The 20,446-nt window shown below is 43.0% G+C and overlaps 1 protein-coding gene across 3 annotated transcripts in view; it reads right to left on the bottom strand.

Annotated features, from left to right (window-relative positions):
- The window catches only part of CPEB4 (cytoplasmic polyadenylation element binding protein 4), a 149,214-nt gene that overhangs the window by 87,779 nt on the left and 40,989 nt on the right, over positions 1-20,446 (bottom strand). For all 3 annotated transcript variants that reach the window (XM_068277169.1, XM_068277171.1, XM_068277170.1), the window contains exon 3: positions 13,709-13,790. In XM_068277169.1, the coding sequence (XP_068133270.1) occupies positions 13,709-13,790 (82 nt within the window). The remainder of the gene's footprint in view (positions 1-13,708; positions 13,791-20,446) is intronic.

Below are 20,446 nucleotides of genomic sequence, written 5' to 3'. Positions count from 1 at the left end.
TTTAAGCAATACCAGTGACTATCCTGCTGATCTATTTCTTATACTTTCAACCACAGGCTCTGAACAACTATGCAGCAGATCAGGTGTTTCTGACATTTTTGTCAGATCTGATAAGATTAACTGCATGCTTGTTTCTGGTGTGGGTCAGACACTACTGCAGCCAAATAGATCAGCAGGGCTGCCAGGCAACTGGCATTATTATTTAAAGGGAAAAAAATCAAGTAATAATCAAGCATTAATGCATGCATTCCTAACCCAATTATGGTGCTCTCTACTGTACTCAATATAATAAGTAATGTGTTAATTCAGAAGCATGCAGGCCGAGGTGTGGCAAAGAAAGAGGCTTATGTACAGACCAAGCAATTCTATAATCCTTCCGGGTAGCTGTTCTCACACTAGAAGCCAACAAGAAAATTTGTGGTTACTTTTTAAAGTTTATATCTATAATTATGTAGTTTTGTAGCACATCAGCATATAGCTAGCATGAAAGCTGTAACATTGCTACAAATGCTTTAAAAATGAAATGCACTCAACTTAAAGGAAACCAGTGTTCAAATCCTGTTTGGTAAAGCAAACCTGTAAAAGCATTATAATGGTTGGCATCTTAGGATTGCCACAACTGGATTGAATGTAATTTTTCTTTTGCTCTGCAATTATCCTCTTTTGAGACATACAGAGTGACACTCAAGACTGTGCCCTCCCCTTCCTGCTTCACTAAACTGCTCCGATTGGCCAAAAGGCACCAGCAGTAGTCAGGTGATATTGGTGACAGGCTTAAAGGGCACCAGTATTCAATTTACCTAAACAGCTTTTTCTCCAAAAGGGAGAGATAAAACTGCAGCCAAGAACCTTCAGTGTGGGAAGGGTATCAGTATTGTAAAATGACTGTCTGAAAAAGGAAAACCATTATTATTATTATTATTATTGATTTATAAAATGCCAACATATTTTCATGGTGCTGTATAAAGTAAGGAACAAACAGAGTACCTAATAATACAGACAGACAATGGTGTACACCAAATATAGACACTGGTACAAAATACAGATTTGGTAGCGACAGTGACAAATGTAACACTATGAATAAAATGTATAACAAATTGCAAGACACAAAATGAAAGATAAATTCCAAGACCAAAAAAAGGTGAGAGGGCCATGCTCTTGCAAGCTCACAATATAAAGGATCGTAAACATTTCAAGGGAATCATTAGCCACTCTCACACACACTGATGAAGGCAAATGCAGGGCACAAAGCTATAACCATGCTCTTCCCCATGAGAGGGTGAGTATATATGAATTGTAAACTCTACACACCACAAATGCCAAAACAGATAGCAGCAGGCCTGGACTTACATGTGACAGACCCAACTCTAACTATAAACGCCTGCTTACGTGAACTACAGCAATGGATGAATGACAACTGGCTGAAACTAAATGCAGACAAAACTGAAGTCCTTCTGATTGGAGGGCAGAGCATGATAACAAAACAACTTAACTTGCAGTCTTCACCACTGGGAATAGGAGGCACGGATCTACGCAGCTCTGATCATGTGCGTAGCCTGGGAGTTCTAATTGATGGGGATTTAAACTTCAGAACTCAAATCTCTGCTGTGGTGAAATCATCCTATTTTCACCTGAAGAACATTGCAAAAATCAAGCACCTTATCCCCCCAGAAGATCTGCCAACCTTAGTCCACGCCTTTATCACATCCCGACTGGACTACTGCAATGCTCTATACACTGGCCTTCCAAAAAAGGCCTTGTACCGCCTACAGCTGATACAGAATACTGCTGCCAGACTGCTAACCAACCAACCCCGTCACTGTCACATAACGCCAGTCCTGCATTCCCTTCACTGGCTACCTATAGAATAGAGGGTCCTATTCAAGATCGGCCTACTGACATTTAAATCCCTGAATAATCTAGGCCCTGGATACATGAAAGATATGTTACAGCTGCGTAGCAATCCCCGCATTCTCAGATCCACAGGTTCTAATAATCTAGTCATACCCAGAGTCCACTTGGAAACTTTTGGTCCCAGAGCCTTCTGTCATGCTGCCCCTACGTTTTGGAACTCCTTACCTCAACAGATCAGGACAGCCCCATCCCTGGACGTGTTTAAATCCAGACTGAAAACCCACCTGTTCAGTCTGGCATTTGCAGAAATATAACTTTTGTTGTGTGAATACTTCATCCTACTAATTACTGAATCTGAGAGAGCCTAAGCGCTTTGAGTCCTATGGGAGAAAAGCGCTATAGAAATGTTATTGTATTGTATTATTGTACATCACAGGATGCTATAGAAACAGATGTCCCTGCACCTTAGACTTCCCCCTCCATGAACCAACAAACCCCCGTTGAACCACACCACAAGTGTATTGACTGGCCATGCTGTCCCTTCTCCCTTACCTGTCATAGGTAGCTAAAGATGTCCCTTAGTATTAAAGAGAATCTGTATTGTTAAAATCGCACAAAAGTAAACATACCAGTGCGTTAGGGGACATCTCCTATTCCCCTCTGTCACAATTTCGCCGCTCCCCGCCGCATTAAAAGTGGTTAAAAACAGCTTTAAAAAGTTTGTTTATAAACAAACAAAATGGCCACCAAAACAGGAAGTAGGCTGATGTACAGTATGTCCACACATAGAAAATACATCCATACACAAGCAGGCTGTATACAGCCTTCCTTTTGAATCTCAAGAGATCATTTGTGTGTTTCTTTCCCCCCCTGAGGGGGGAGTGCATAGCAGAACCACAACACTGAAGAACTTGGCAGCCTTCCAGACACAGGCTGACAAGTCTGACAAGGGAAAGATACATTGATTTATTACAGAGACTGTGATAGTACAAAGTGCTGCAGTAAGCCAGAACACATTAGAATAGCTTTTGGAACTTGTAGGATGATAAAAAACAGGATGCCATTTTTGTTACGGAGTCTCTTTAAGTAGCCAGAGATACCCTCAGTATTAAGTAGCTAGAGGTGCCCCTGACTAAAGGGAGATCTTGTCGGTTGAATGCAGAGAGCAGGGTGAGTAACCTCTCATTTACACTCTGCCCGGGACTCTGCATAGGAAAGGAGGGAGGGAGGCACTTGGGGAGGGGAGTGAGCCGCCATTCCATCATCAGGCGCCTATAGGCACGTGCCTACAGTGCCTTATGGTAAATCCGGCCCTGTATAGCAGGCAAGTCTTTATCACTCACTATCTGACCACTCATTTAGTTATGCAGTATTAAGCTTATTTGTGACACACGTTTGCATTAAATTGCATATACAGAGGATGCTGACTAGTAAGTCTACCAGTGAGGCTACATGTTGGATAGCCTTACTGTCTTGTGTGTTGTGTTGGATTTCCAAAACAAAAAGTGTTTTGCCCTGGTGAGATGGTTTGGAATTGAAGACAAGCTCACCATTACATCACAAGACAGTCAGAGCACCACTGCAGATGCCAGGCAGCAATCGGGCGAGGCATGGAGCAGGCCAGGCGCTCATTCCCTGTCTCATTTTCTTCTGCCATTGTGGACCAGGCTTAAGCCTTCTTTTTAAGTAATTATCAATAAACTGACTGCAAAACTCCAGGAGGACAAAACAATCCAGAAAAAAAAAAATCTTCACCTGAAAAGGATTATGACCAGTAACATTGAGTGTACAGACACATTTTAAAAGGGCTTTTTCACAATGTTTGTGTTTGCACACATGTTTGAAAGCACAGGCAGTTTTAAAAAAAAAAAAGCACAGCATGTGATTTCCATAGGAAAACTTTAGCCTTGAGATAGGTACATTCGTATTATTATTCGTATTATTTAAGTCAGAAAACTGTTCTCTGTCCCCTGTACCTCCTCTGTGCCCCCCTGTGCCTCCAATGTCCTTCCTCTGTGTCACCTCTGCCTTCATTGTCCCTCTCTGTGCCATCTCTGCCCCCCACTGCGTCATTTCTGTCCCTGTGCCCTCAGTGTATCCATCTGTGGCACCTCCCCTCTGTACCTCTGCCTTCATTGCGACCCTCTGTACCACCTCTGTTCCCTGCTGTCCCCCTTTGTACCTCCTTCTGCCCCTCTTTATCCAGGGCTGGATCATATGTTTGCTTTAAAATTTGTATGCAGAACTTGGAACTCTCTATATAGTAATAGAGTAACGCAGCAAAATGTCATTTTACTGAGTTTAACATTTTTTCTTAGAATTTTTTTTGAAAATCTAATTTCTTAAAAACTATAAGTTCCATTTAAACATTTTTTTTTAACTTGTTCCCATTTTCATGTCGTTCCTAACAGCGAGTTGTTCGTAAGTCGGGCGTTCAAAATTAAGGGACTAACTATATTGAAGTGGAACTACTGGTATTAGGGACTTGAGGAATTTGGGCCCCATCTTTTTTTTTTTTTTGCCAGGGGTGATGTCATAAATTGCAGTTCCGCAGCATTACAAGAATAGGCTTCCCAGTGAATGGAAGTCTATCAACGGCCTTAAGTATCCCTTGTGCTAGACAGATTAATGCAACAACAGAAATGCACATATGGTTACGGGTTCCTCTGCACAAATACGCATTCAGAAAATGACACCAGTCATAAAGTGTTTGCAATATCTCCACATGAGAAGCATTTAGGAATATTTTCAAAATATGTAGCAGCAGGCCAAGGGGTTATTTGTATAAACAAAGCTGCAATTTAACATAAATAACACATTAAGAAATTTAGAAAGGAATGAAGCATGGCTTAAAAATAAGAAGAGGAAACTATAAAAGTATACCATGCAAACTTATTCCCTCTATTCTTGGAAACGGCAAACAGTCAGCTGCTGGCTATGACACAAGAGTATGTGTAGCCGTAATGTGATTTACTGGATTTTTCCAGCACAGTCGTATTCTATAAACAAGCAGCAGCACAAACAGACAAGACCTATTTAAACTGATGGGAAATTTACCGGACAGGTAAACAGGTAATCCTGAATAAATAAAGACATTAAATACAAATATGTTGTTCAGCACCAAAGGATAGCTCGAAACCCTCTTTTAATGGCAATATCTACATCATTTTCACAATGCTATAAATTCAATTTGTTGACTTGTATAGCAAGTATTTTTTGCTCTTGGCACAATCAGTATAGTCATATAAGTTATCTTTTCGGCCCATTTTACAAGAGGCTGCTCCTCCCATTCATAGGCGGGGTGCTTACTAGCTCTTAAAAGGAAGACCCCCTATGAAGTTACGGCTGTGACAGGTCGCATTTTTTTTGCCACTGGCTAACACCACCACATGTCAAACAATAACGCATGTGGTGTTACCAAACCCTGCCACTCGGCTAAATGAACTCACAGCCAGGGATGTTGTTAAGATCCTAAGAGATCCGGGGCACTTTTGGGCACTTCAGCCAAAAAATGGATGTGGCCATGCACCAGAATGTAGGTGTGGTTATATGTACGGAACTATGATGCGCGGCAGAGGGGAGGAAGAAATTAGAGGAGACAGAGCTTGCGCATGCTCTGTAAGGACCTGCAGACGTCATTTTCAAAGTGTGACTTTCTGTAGGAGTCGTGGTTTCAATAGAATTGAGAGTGGGCATGCCAGGACACAACGGGATTAAGAGAGGGGCCGGTAAGTGTATACTCCTCCTCATATAGATGTTGGTACGCTTAAAACCATACCCAGCTCCCCTGCTAAGTGTCCCTTTAAACATATGGGGCATGCTGGGTGCTGTGGTGCCTCTATGGGGCATGCTGGGTACTGTGTGGCGCTTTGCTGGATGCTGTGGTGCCTTTATGAGGCATGCTGGGTGTTGTGGTGACATGCTGGAAGCTGTGGTGCCTGGAGCCTCCACAGGGAGCAAGCATCATTGTGTGTGTCCTCACTGTACCCCCCCCCCCCCCCCAAAGCAGAATAGCAAAGCAAGAGGAAGTACTCACCTCCTCCATCCACTCTCCAAGTCTGGAGACATACTCCGTAGCAGGCAGCAGAACTCACTTCCAAGTGGCCGGGAGATAACCGCAGCAGCCCAGAATAGATTCGGGGCACGTGCCAATGATCTTTGGGGCTAGCAACGCCCCTGCTCACAGCTAAAAGGTATGTGTGTCTGGCAGCCAGGAGACTGACTGCCTGACAAGCATGCAGTTCAGCCGCCACTGGGAAAAAAGTTTAGCCACCACTGGAAAAATTATGGCACTGTCCAGTGAGGATAGCATTGTTTCTGGTTTCCAATTCAGACCATTAAAAGGTTAAGCATTATTGTTACAAACATTTGAAGTAAAGCCCCTTGCCCACACAAGTTTTTAGCCCAGTTTTGTGGACACGATGCAGTGCAATCCCCAGGGACATCAGAAGTGCATCTGATGTCCCCACCCATGTGTTATGACTCACCGTTGAATGGCAATATATGGTTGCTGACGAATTGCCGCAATTGCATTGCGTTTCCCATTCATTATAATGAATGGGACATTAACCACCCTGGCGTTCTGATTAAATCGCCAGGGTGGCTGCGGGAGGGTTTTTTTTAAATAAAAAAAAAACTATTTCATGCAGCCAACTGAAAGTTGGCTGCATGAAAGCCCACTAGAGGGCGCTCCGGAGGCGATCTTCCGATCGCCTCCGGCGGCAAGAGATAACACGGAAGGCCGCAATGAGCGGCCCTCCGTGTTTCGCTTCCCTCGTCGCCATGGCGACGAGCGGAGTGACGTCATGGACGTCAGCCGACGTCTTGACGTCAGCCGCCTCCGATCCAGCCCTTAGCGCTGGCCGGAACTGTTTGTTCCGGCTACGCTGGGCTCGGGCGGCTGGGGGGACCCTCTTTCGCCGCTGCACGCGGCGGATCGCCGCGCTGCAGCGGCGATCAGGCAGCACACGCGGCTGGCAAAGTGCCGGCTGCGTGTGCTGCTTTTTATTTGGTGCAAATCGGCCCAGCAGGGCCTGAGCGGCAGCCTCTGGCGGTGTTGGACGAGCTGAGCTCGTCCAGACCGCTCAGCAGGTTAAATGCTATTAAAATGCATTACTGATTCTATTCCCTTGAAAAGATCACAGGAGCTTCTGGCGCTCAACTTCTGCCAATATATGTGTACCTGCACTCACTTTACTCACTCCATCAGTTGTCCTCTGCCTACCGACACAGTTCAGATACAGTTCACAGGAAGTAGGCGCTGAGGAACCTGCTCACAGGAAACTGACTCTACAGGTCTAAATGGGAAGGTGCACAGCTATAGGAAAACACTTTGGATAGTGTTGTACAGCAGGAGAGCTTGGCAACACTTCCAGACAGACACTACACCCGAATTAACTACCTGCATAGATGTGCAGAGCTAAAAAAAAAAACAGTCAAATTACATAACTTGCATTCAAAACAGGTAAAGCAAAGGAGGGAGTTCGCTTCAGCATAAATAATATGTGCACAAATTATTCTCTACTAGACCCTTCCACAGCAACAACGGAAGAGGCCTAACCACTAGTTAAAATGTAATTTTTACCTGGTACTCCTAGTCATAAATGGTATACAACCTAGGAGCGCTGTCAACACTTTGGATAGTGTACTGACTAAGGTCTCAACATTTTGACTCCAACAGGAGAAAAGTGTTAACATTATGAGTATTATTTACTAACCAACATACCGGTAATGGTTTTGAGAATTTGCCATGTTTAATTTAGGTTTAGTTGATATTTAATAAATGCAGCCCAGATTTGCTTTATACTCACAAACATGATGGGTGACATGTCAGCTTGCTGTGTTGTATTTGGTGTGAGGCGTTTTAGGGAGTTCAGGACCGGTTCAGAGGACCAAACTTTATTTCAATAGTAGTTGAAAGTGATCATTTGCCATTAGTGCCAGAGATAAAGTAAGCTATGTGCCTGAATTTTGAAGTGAAAAGTGTTATTAGCACAGATTTTCTGGATTATATTTACGTGTTTATAATATTTCCTTTCCTGTAATAAAAATTAAGGTTTTATAGTTGTGAATGGCATTTTATTTTCTACTTGACCAATTTGACACGCCTATGCCCATTAAACTCCCAGAGACCCAATTAACACTATTGATACTGTATCAATTGGGAGGAGGTGAACTATTACAGTTTTCCTCCATTATTAATTTGCTAATGGTGCAACCTAAAAAACGGTCTATATGAGAATCACTTGATACATAGGAGGATAGGGAGGTGTGTAATTTTATTTACTACAGTATAAATTTGTGTGTAGAAACTTTTATCTAGCAAAGTTCAGAGACAGCCATTGCTAATGCCATATACAAGTCATTCAGATCTTTTAGTACTTACAGTATATAACACTTCAGCTTTTAATTCACACATCCTGAACAAGTATGCAGGCAGTGAAATCAGATGTGTACACTAGGTTACTGACTAAGCATGGCATCCACAGAGTTCGCACTGAATACAAAGAGCTAACATAGGAATGGCAGCATCCACACTGTTCTTACAGCAGTTTCCATTATCAATCTGTTTTGACTGGCTATAGCTAATATTTATACACCAGATTCAATAAACTGGTTTATCTGCTTGGCCAAATGCATGAATCAAAACATTACCATGTGTGGTCATGTGGGTTCCTAGTGAAACAATGTTGATTACTGCATCATGCAATAGATTTCTACACATAGAACAGTGTCAAGCAGCTGTTGGAGAAGACACCGGATGCCATTTCTGTGCCTGAAATCCACTATTAGTAGTTCATGTCATGATGATTTGGGCATTCCTTGGTGAAGTGCATCATATCTTTTGAAAACATCCACTCCATTTATGTAGTGACCAGACTGATATTAATAGCCTTGGTGACTGTGAGGGGATGATCGCTGATCACTGTCACCTGACAGTGATATCCTGGCAAAGCATGATTGCTTAACACTATAAAAATCCAGCTAAAAGGCTGGTGTAGATAGGATGTCACATACAAAACACAAGGCAACGGGTGGAATAAATGAGCAGTATATGAATAGGCAGTGTGTTCTTAGATAAGGGCAGAAGGGACAGAGGCTGGGAATCTAAATCCAATGTTAGGGCTGCTGCACACCAGAGCGGTTCTGGAACGTTTTTTAAAACGCTAGCAGGGGGAAAACCGCTTGGCTAATGAACGTGAATGGGCTGTTGCACACCAGAGCGGTTCGTTTTTCCCCTAAATTCGAACTCCTGTCCTACAGCATTTTTTAGATTTCTGAGGAGTTTCTGCCTCAATGTTAAGTATAGGAAAATGGAAAACCGCTCTGAAAAACGTTAAATCAGAGCGGTTTTCCAAGCGTTCTTGTTACAAAAGATGTTCAGTAACAGCTTTACTGTAACAAAATATGACATCTGCTACACAAAAACACTCTAAAAACGCTAGACCACTAGGCAAGTTTAGAAAAGTTCTCTAAACATGCCTAGAATCGCCCTGAAAATCGGCTTCAAAAACCTCTAGCATATTGCGGATCTGATATAGGTTTTTGATGTGCACTGGCCCTTAGACAGTACAATAATGATTGATCATGAAAATTTAGACCACAGGATAGCTAAGCTTTAACCATGGTTGGTCCAAAAGGACAGAGTTTCAAAGACGTAGCACTGCTACCAGTGGCACTGGTAAAGCAAAGCATTCGGGGTTCCTGTCTCAAACACTTTGCACAATACCCTGATTCTGCCACAGGAATATATAGTCTTCTACTTCCTAACCTCAATGCATGAGGCAGTCCAGCCTTTAAGCCTTTTAGCCACTCACTGATGCTTTGGTCCCCCGCTGCAGGTTAGTTTCATTTTCTCCAACTGGGAGTAGGCGGGCCACTGCGCCTGCGCAGCTCTGGCCACGCATATCCTTGTTCAGGTTCCTGTCCGCAATAGCGTCCTATGCCTGCATATCGGTGAGTGGCTGCGTGGACACAGGATGGCTGCAGGGGGCTGGTAGAAGCCCCAGGTAAGTGAAACTTTTTTTTTTAGCTGGCTTAAGTATCCCTTTAACCACTTGATGACCGCAGTGTTAACCCCCCCTAATGACCAGGCCCATTTTTGCAGCACCGGGCTGTGCAGGCTTTTCAGCATACTGCACAGCCCAGCTATGGAGCCCAGCGATCGGACTCATCTCCTTTTTTTTTGTCCCTAAGGGGACATGCCTCCTGAGGTGTCCGATCGCTGTGGTAGTTTTTTTTTTCCCTCAGCCTCTATGAGGCTCTGTCCCCCTCCCTTCCCCCCCTTTCCCTTCTTCCCTCTGTAATCTTTATGGAACAGGACGGCGATCCGTCCTGTTCCGCCTCTCATACGCATCAGCCTTTGAGAGGACGGCGCTTCCTGGCCAATCAGAGGCTGGGGATCGCCGATCTCGTACAACACTGCCGGGGACCGCAGCGCTGTACAGTTGTAAACAAAGGGGATTTCTTTCCCCTTTCGTTTACAAACCGCCTGCTAGCAGCGATCGGCGGCTAGCAGGCTAATCACGGAACTCCGTTCCGTAAAGTGGCAGGGAATGATCGCGCCTGCGCGTGGCCGTTCCCTGGGAAACTGCAGCCCCAGGACTTGACGCCAATCGGCGTTAGGCGGTCCTGGGGCTGCCACGCCCATCGGCGTTCGGCGGTCCCCAGATGGTTAAAGTACACCTGAAACAAGAGGTATATGGAGGCTGCCATATTTATTTCCTTTTAAGCAATACCAAAGATTAGCTGCATGCTTGTTTCTGGTGTAATTCATACACTACTGCAGCTAAATAGACCAGCAGGGCTGCCAGGTAACTTGTATTGCTTAAAAGGAAATACCGTAAATATGACAGCCTCCATATTTAATTTTTTTGCATGTAAGTAGTCCTGCAGGTGCTGGGAAGATCAAAGGCCTCATCTTGTGGATACAGTTAACTGTCCAGAGGTCCTATAGACCATAATGGGTAAAATGGGCATGAAACGCACCTGTTTATTTAAGCGCAGCCATAGGCCGCAACGTCATTAGTGGCTATGGCGGTGCCAGTGGTGAAATTTGGGTGTAGGAGAGAACTGGTAGTGGGGCTCTCTTCTGCCACAGCTCATCTCCACTTACAGCAGCTGTTTGTGGCTCTGCCCCAATTGCACCGACTATGGCTGCGAGCTCTGGCGCAGATCAAAGGATTGAGGGAACAGCTTTATGCAGAAAACCTGATGTGCCCTGGCTTACCAGTAAGAGTGGCTGAATATTACACACTCTACCTGAAACCTCTCTAGAACTTACCAATGTTTTTTTTTATGCTGATTTTCACTTCCTGTCCCTAGGACTTTGGCTTTAATGTGAAAATACCTGCAGTCCTGGGGACAGGAAATGAGCAATGAAGACATGAAAGGGGTTCCAATTTCGTCTTTGAAAAGGGCTTTATTTGTTAAAGTAAGCCGGAATTGAGAGGGCTATTACTGCTGCCAGATTTATCTCCTTTTAAACAGTACCAGTTGCCTGGCAGTCCTGCTGATCTATGTGGCTGCAGCATTACCGTATCTGAATCAAATGCCTGAAACAAGCGTGTGGCTAATCCAATCAGTAATACCTGATCTGCTGCATGCTTGTTCAGAGTCTATGGCTAGAAGTATTAGAGGCTGAGGACTAGCAGGACAGCCAGGCAATTTGCATCCTTTAAAATAATAAAAATAAATAAATACATCAGCCTCCATGCCCCTCTCACTTCCGGAGTGCTTTAATGTTTCATTCGGTTGGGTAGATCCATATCCACTTACTATGGATGGGATTGTGGCCCAGATTGGGTGGGGCAGAGAAAATACACAAAGCAATAATAACTTCAAAACCTAGCCCCTCTGTCACGCTATACAAAACCAATTTCTGGACAGTTAAGGATCAAGTCCTTCCTCCTTGCAATGTAATGTGAAAAGTGATGGGCGTTATCGCATTCTCTGTTTCATAAATATAGTTAATTTCTTTTAGTAGTATTCACACACAGCAGGACTTTACCTAACATTACTACACAGAAATGTGGTTTCAATTTCTGAATGTTTATAATTCTGTCTCTTGAATTTGCAGAGGTCAGCATACCAATCCTACATTACTTGAAGCTAATAGGTACAGTAGGTTTCATTTCACCTTTTATAAAAGTTTCCTATAGGCACAGCAGCATGCCGAGGGACAGAGTGAAAGATCAGTCAATCCTAGATTACCAGAACAGCTAAGGTCACCATTTGGATTAGACATTACATGGGACAAAACCATTAAGATCTGTTAAAGAATAATGCCTTCTTGCTTGATCTTCAATCATTCTATCAAACATTGATTGGTAAAGGCTGTTTGCGTTCAAATCAATGCATGTGTGGGTTTGCCATCTGTGTGTGTGTGTGTGTGTGCGGGGGGTTAGCAGTCAATATAGGGCATATTAGGGTCGCATTGTGCATAGCAGCGCTAGGTCCGAGGTTCAAATCCCAGCCAGTGCACAGAGCTTGTATGTTCTCCCTGTGTCTGCATGGGTTTCCCCTCCATATGGTAGGGACTGTGAACCCTGCTGGATGACAGTTAAGGGACTAAATACTTTGTATAGCACTGCGGAAAATCTTGGCGCTTTATACATTTGGGTGTAGGAGAGAACTGCCACAGCTCATCTCCACTTACAGCAGCTTTTGTAATGTACTGAGCAGTATACAGTTAAAGGCGATACCATATTGCTGGTATCTGATACAGCATTATTATTATTTAGTATTTCTATAGCGCTGACATCTTCTGGAGGAAACCCACGCAGACACAGGGAGGACATACAAACTCCAGGCAGATAGCGTCCAGGCTGGGAGTCAAATCGGGGATCCAGTGTTGCAAAGAGAGAGAGCTAACCACTACGCCACCATGCAGCATCAAGTGTACATGGCGGTATCCAGGTAAATTATCAAAATCATTCACATATAATTGTTTACCTGAATTGAGACCATATTTAATAATGTATGATGACCTTCAGTATCCTGATCTAGGATCAAATTTGTAACAAACTGCAAAAAGATGGAGTTTCTTTGTACTGTAAATATGTCTGTTCTATGCAAGTGCACAGATATCTGGCCATGCGTACATATGCCTAAACGAGAAGCGTGATCAAAAATCTTTCAGCGGTCATTATGTTCTTCGTGGAAGAGGAAATTTACATAACTTATCTGGGCGCCATAAAAACTATCCACTACCAGAAAGAGGAAATACATTCTGCTGAAACCTAAAGGGTTAAACATCAAACTCCAGCTGTCACAACAATCTCCAGCCACATGTAACTGTTGTCATGAAGTACGAATCGTCCTTCTTATTTGAAGCAGAAAGATTCGAGCAATGTCTTCTGTTCATCCCTTCCAAAAAGGTACAAAGACAAACAAAGGGTGGTGTGTACGGAACGGGACAGAGGCGTGAATGGGAACAGAAGGTCGGTATTGCCAAGGTGTACAAATTTCCAGATGCTATGCAGACTCCCACGCCACACAGCGCTGAGATAGTTGTGTGGTAGCCAGAAAAGCCTCCATCTGTAGGATATTTACCCAGGCCCAGATCTCCCACACCTGCAGCAATGGCAGAAGCATCTATAACACACCCATACAGTCTCAATGAAGGGAAAAACAAGTTCGAGGAAATAAACAGCACATAATGGCATGCAGTGCAAAGAGCAAGGGGGGAGAGCAGCAGTTATATTTTAACTGCACTCAAGCAGGTACTGGAATATACAACAGCCTTTAAAGCCCTATAAAAAAACCCAAACTGCATACATTTAGCAAGCCTTCATGGAGGCTGTAGAAGATGAAACACGAATTAAGGAAGGGGGTCATGAATATGAATAGTTACCTTTCAGTGAATCATTTTCTGCTCTCATTATGTCAATCAGGGAGTTTTCCAGTGAATGCATGTCAAATGTTCTAGTGCGATCCTGTGAAAAGGAGAGAATTTCATTTCACGATTAGATGGAATTTTGATAGACATAACGTTACGGATAAGCAAGGCACAGATGCAAACGTACAATTAAGTGAAAGCAAACATGCTAAAGAAGAACTCTACTAAACACTTATTAATAGTAACGCACGTTTGCTTTGGACAGGACCATCTCTCATCAGCAGCAGGCTTCTAGATGTGGTTGCATCAATCAATACAAAACCTTCTATAGTGTAGCAAGTCCTAACAGTGGAAGACTTCCTATCCAAGAGGAACAGCAGGGAGAAAAGGTGGCCATACATTTACCGATTTTGCATCCTGATCAACTGTCCTATTCAATAATTGTATTGAATTGGATGAAAATTGCTGCTGCAACATGTCTGCTCAATGTTTCGATTAATTTCAGTAAAAAATAGTTTGAAATCATTGATCGGACATGTTGGAAAATTTTAGTTGCATGTGCTCAGTGCTAACGCAGTGGTAACAGCATGCAATATTTTGACAAGCGTTCTAAGCGACCCCGCGGCCACCGTCCCTCCCAAGTGTGCAATGCCCCCCCCCCACCATCCTGTAAATTATCACCTGTCCGCTGGTGAGACTTCCAGCTTCCTCTGCCATCGCCTGTATCAGCAGGGACCACGCATGTCTGTATCACATGGCACCAGGCGCATGTGTGATTTTCAATTCTTGAGGGCAGCCAGTATCGCTAGGCCAATATTGATATTGGAAATCAGTCTGCAGTGAATGGGCAGGTAACAGATCTGTCTCTGATCTGTCTTATGGCTGATCTGTCCATACATCGCCTGATGAATGGGCACCTTAATTCTCTGCAATAAGAGGGGTCATCCCGCCTCAGAGAATTGTCACCAGAAAAGGTCTCGCCGTTGATTTATCACCAGCTCCTGCTCTAGTGACAAAACATTTGGACACCGTAGTGACATAGTATTACATTATTTTCAGTACAGTTCCTCTTTAAGAATTCAACGCACATCCTGTCCTGCTGCCATCTGTCACAAGTACAGGAAGTGATGGGGGGGGGGGGGAATCTCCCCACTGGGGATACTGACATACTGCACACCTGACAGAGGCCCTGAGCCTTCTGCAGGCTGTCCAGATCTGACACATTTTACCTGGAGTTTCATTTGACATTTTTAAAATGCAAGGATAAAAGAAGACGTAAATGTAACAGAGGCTTATTGTATCCTCCAGTTTCCTGCCAATATACAGTGGTGTTTGTGTAATGTGTTGATAAATCCCCCCTGGCTGCTCTTCCATTCTGAGTGACAGCAAACTCGTGAAAGCATGCTAGCTCGTGATGTCAATGTAGGTCTCTAAAGAGGAAGCCAATGCTATAACAGACAAGACATTCCTCACTGCCTCAGTGCCGATTCTAAACTCACTGATGATTTGCTGTTTGTGGTGAATCCGTATCAGGCACTTTTATTTTAAGAGAGTCCAAAAAAAAAAAAAAAAATCAAACTTAACAGTCCCAAAAATTTTTTAAATCTTCAAATTAATATTTTATTATTGTTTTTTTTTAAATCTTTGCACAAAAGCATAATGTGGTCAGAAAGAAGTACAGACTACAAAAACACAATTTTTCTCCTAAAGAAGGACAACGATCGCAAAAAGTTGTGAAATTAAAAATGCATACCCGTAAATGTAAATTTGCCCCATTATAAATTACTTGACTCCTCATGGGGAATTCTCATTTACTTCTTTATTTATAAAAGCACTTCCTGAACTGCAGTTGCTCAGTCTATCTGCCAAAACAGTAAGCAAATGAGTAAGTAGACTAGCCAGCATCTTCACATAGATCCTTCCCAAAGAGCGCTTTTGCAAAGAATAAAGGTAATACTGAGAATCCATTAGGATGCTCATGGGGCTGGAGGAAGCCCCAGGTAAGTATAAATAAACAAATCTATGGTACGCTTTAAGGTGAAAACAATCTGCGGACTGAAGTGGTTAATATCTGGGCAATGGCTCCTGATATTTACAGTAACAATACAGCACATGCGTATGTGATAGTGCAGATATGTCTGTTTATTCTGGTGGAAGGAGTATAAAGTTTTTTTTTGCATCAGAGTTATAAAAATCACCTTTATGAAAACAATCCACAGCTCACTACTTTGCCTATTTATGAAGTACAGCCCATTTCCTCTTGACTCTCCCTATGTCTTGGCCTGATGTACAAACACATACAAGTAAATGTACAGATAAGATCTGGGGCCCCAGCTCCATTTATTTTTCTGATTGAATGTCAATGTTATGGCAATTACAATTTACTAATTCCCTTTAAGATATGTATAACTTTAGAGCAGGGGCGTAGCAATAGCCATAGCAGTTGCTAGGCGGTACTTGATGTATTCACCATTAACTTTCTTTCAGTCATAAGTTCCTCCACCTTATGACTGTCTCAGTGCCCATTGACTATATGCAATGTAGATCATGAGAATGTAAACTTCTCAATTAACAGGTAGGGGAAGGTGGCCTTCGTCAAGAATGCCTACATCCGATGGCCCTATGAAAGTTTTGCTATGGGACCCCATGATCTCTAGCTACACCACTGCTCTAGAGCAAGGTGTATCATGCAATCTGCCTCTTCACATGTAAGAATGTTTTTAAGTTATAAATTAAGTCAATGTTCGCCCATTGTAAAATCTTTCCTCACCCCAATTTACATTCTAAAATGTATCACAGGTGGCAATATCTTAGCTCCATGAAGCCCCTACAATCAGCACAAATAAAAATTCCATCATGATTGGTTAGTACTACAAAAATTAAGATTTGTGCCGCTTTCATTTTGAAGATAATAGCACTTATTTCCAAAACAATACCATTACCCAGCCCCAATACAACCTACAGACATGAAAATAGTATGGGTGGGTAGTGCTGCGCATGTGCTCATTTGTGCTGCAAAAGTCATCTTATATAGTTTTTGAGATCTCCACAATTTTCTAAAGTTCAGAAGTTCACTCAATCCCCCTACAACATCACAAAGGCTGAGTGAACCTGAGTGACCTTTTGCCCTTTATAAGAATGTGAATATCTCAAAAACTAAAAACAGAAAGATGATTTTTTTTTCAGCACAAATGAGCACATGCCCAGCACTACCCACCCATACCAGTTTCATGTCTGTAGGTTGTTGTATGGGGGCTGAGTGATGATATTGTTTTGGAACTAAGAAGTGCTATTATCGTCAAAATGAAAGCAGCACAAATGAGCACAAACGTAGCACTAACCAATCATGATGGCATTTTTATTTATGATGATTGTAGTGGGGAGGGGGGGCAGCTTCACAGAGCCCAACATCTTTACTGCTGGCAAGTGAATCATTGCTGAAGGTTTGTTTACTGCGTGCTCCAAGGCCAGCAATTCTAATGCCTGGTCTCCCACAATGTTCTGGGAGGACAATGTCACATAGCTAAACTGCCTAGGCCAGGCATGGGCAAACTTGGCCCTCCAGCTGTTGCGGAACTACAAGTTCCACAATGCATTGCAGGAGTCTGACAGCCACAGTCATGACTCATAAAGGCAAAGGCATTGTGGGACTTGTAGTTCCGTAACAGCTGGAGGGCCAAGTTTGCCCATGCCTGGCCTAGGCTAAACATCACTGGGAGGCAGGGATACATACAAATATGCAGCTGTATATTAGTATAGGAAGCAGGGCTTTGAGGAGTTGAAGCAATTTTTGGTTACCTGGAGTCGGAGGTTTCATAAACTGAGGAGTTGGATGATTTTTGTACCGACTCCACAGCCCTGATAGGAAGCATTCCCGATGTTGAAACCAGGATGATTATAGTAAAAGAGGGTATCCTTAATCATTTACTACATTCTACAATGTCACTGGGATTCATTAAATGGTTTTAAATGTAGGAAATTGATGGGATGGCACTAGATAAAAGATACTTAAAGCATGTGTCTTTTTTTTTACTGCATCATTATTGGTATCGTGCTTTTCAATACTTCTGATCTTTGTTGTTGCCTTTCTGTGTTAGTTTTAGGGTGTGTACACACATCCAATTTGAATGGCTGGACTACGCCCTTGCAGAGCAGTCTGACAGCCACGACTACCCTTCAGCAGCATTTGTGACACCATACAGATCACGCTTGACATGGGTCGGTGTTACTCCGGTGCAGAAATCCATGAAATGTCACAGCTGAGCCTCAGTCCTCTTTCAGTCGGACAACTAAACTATGCGCTTGTTCGGCAGTTTAGGCACTGGTCACACTCCAATCTGCAAAAAAGTTAGAGTTTTTCTGCAGGTAAATCTGCAATGTTGGGCAACAGCCAGTTGAGAGCAGCTGACTGTCGGCAATAGGGAATTCCACACGTTGTGGAAAGAGCAACAGTGCCAGTATTTTTTTTTTTTCATGCTGTAGGAAAACATTACCTCCTCTTCCCTGCAATTGTCCACAGGGAAGCATTATGTGCATTTTCAAATAGCAAAAAAAAAAAAAAAAAAGGCATGCAATGCTTGGCAGGTGTGACCCCTGCCTAAACCTCCTGTCTGCACGGGGCACCTTTCAGCTGCAACCTAATGCAGCCAAATGGCAGCATTTGACACATAGGGGCTGATTTATCACAGCTACCACGCACATGCAGTGCAGGTTCATACTAGCGAGCGAACGCTACGCGCGGTTCTGTCAGCATAGCAAGCGATCTTCACTTACGCATGATTCTTCCGACTGCTGCGCAATGTGCTGGTAGTGCGACCACGTTATTTCACTAACGTGGCCACTGCTAGGTTAATTAGCAGCCACACTACTGAAGTATCGCAGGCGTGGTAGTCAGGAGGACTGTGTGTAAATGAAGAGCGCACACTACGCTGACAGGATTGGGTGTAGCGCGGATGCACTCGCTAGTATTAACCTGTGCTGCATGTGCGTGGAGGTTGTGATAAATCAGTCCCATGGGTGTGGTTATCCAGTAGCAAATAAAAAACAGCAACAAAAAAAACCCACACAGGTTGCACTCAGATTTTACTCAATGCAACATACATGTCTCAGTGGTTACCAACGCTAGCAAGTGCATGGGCACAACAGACAGGCCTCCCATGTGAAAAAGGTCTTATGGGTGTGCCTCACTGGAGGTATGATGAAGATGTGATGGGGACACCTTTTGTTCAAATGTGTGTATTGAGTGGATTGTAATAGTGCTTTAACTGTCCAGTATTTCAAAGAACATTAAAAAATAAATCTTTATCTTGAAAGCAACAGTCCTATTACCACTGCTCTCTTGTGTAACCACCCCTGTCCATAGAATCAAGCAGTGGTACAATGTCATTTGCAGCTTGCTGATGCTTCAATAAACCTGCATTGTTTATTTCAAGGTGTGCTGACCTTTCTGGCTTGCTTCTAAGTATATGTACACAAACATGAGATCATTGTCTAATTGAACTAAAAGTGGACACATTTAGCGCCATCTCATATCTACATGAACCCGATTTCATAGAATATGCAGCTAGGTTGCTGGTAATGTATTTTTATGCTACACCTTATATACTGTATAAATGAAAATGTGTGTGTGGCAGTATTGTACATTCTGTCAAGTGGGGAACGCGTAGACACAAAAGCCACACAACAGTCTTATTGTTTTCATAATGTTCAAAAATCGCGTTCATGCATACCTCTGAAAGGCTTGTGTTATATAAACTGAGCAGAAGGCAAATAGTACATAGCCAGTGATTATATTCAATGGATATGACATAAGTTATAAAAGCAGACAAACGGGAAGTGAAAGGAAACAAATAGTGAGAGGAATACGAAAGGCTGCCATCTTTTATTATTTATTTTTTAAATGTCAACTACCAAAAACTTGCAAAATTTGAGCATTACTGCCCCCCCCCCACCCCCACATGGGTAATCCATCTGACAATAAAAGCAGTGGGATGTTCTATGAATTAACCAAAGTCTCACACAGCATAACAATTGTTACTAGGGTGGTCAGTCGGAACAGATTATTTTTCTTTCCTAAAGATCCATCTAGATGCTTTCAATATTGCTTTGGTCAGCCAGCTTTTTTTTAGGTCTCCCAGGATCTTGCAAGTTCCAAATTATATAATACAGGTTCCATCTTCACAGCTGACTGCAGAAGAATAGCCAATGCATGGCACTTTCTTGGTCATAATATTTCTAAAACAAAATCAGGACGAAGGTTTTTACCTTTTAGGAGTAATGAGCAAAATATCCTCTTAACGTGCACATTTCCACTGACCCAGGCAGGGGATTATATCCAACCAATGAACATCTCTGTGGGTTAACTAACAAGCTGGGTTTTGCTGGCTTCATTTCAAAGCTATGGAAATTTGCACATTAAGGCCCCTTCCACACAGAGTCTGTTGCCTTGAGTCGCAGCAGACAATATCATTGCATTGCTACTCAATGATATTGCTATGGGGCATAGATAACAGGCCAGCACATGGCCTGTTATCTGAGTAACGCATGTGACAGTAGCAGTGAGGCATACTTTCATTGTACTGTATGCCTCACCGCAGAGGTAACACACGGTGCATCTTTTCGGCTAGGTCATCGCAATGCAACTGACTTGGGTGAAAGGCCCCGACAGCTTTGTTTTTACTTAGTACTACTCCTTGGAAGCTTAAACAAATTTAATTTAGGATAGGATTTCTGAGCTTATGGTGAGGCCTTTAA

This window comes from Hyperolius riggenbachi, chromosome 3, assembly GCF_040937935.1.
Source record: "Hyperolius riggenbachi isolate aHypRig1 chromosome 3, aHypRig1.pri, whole genome shotgun sequence".
NCBI classification, from domain to species: Eukaryota; Metazoa; Chordata; class Amphibia; order Anura; family Hyperoliidae; genus Hyperolius; species Hyperolius riggenbachi.
Note: the sequence above shows the minus strand (reverse complement) of the source record. Positions and strands in the feature narration are given on the sequence as shown.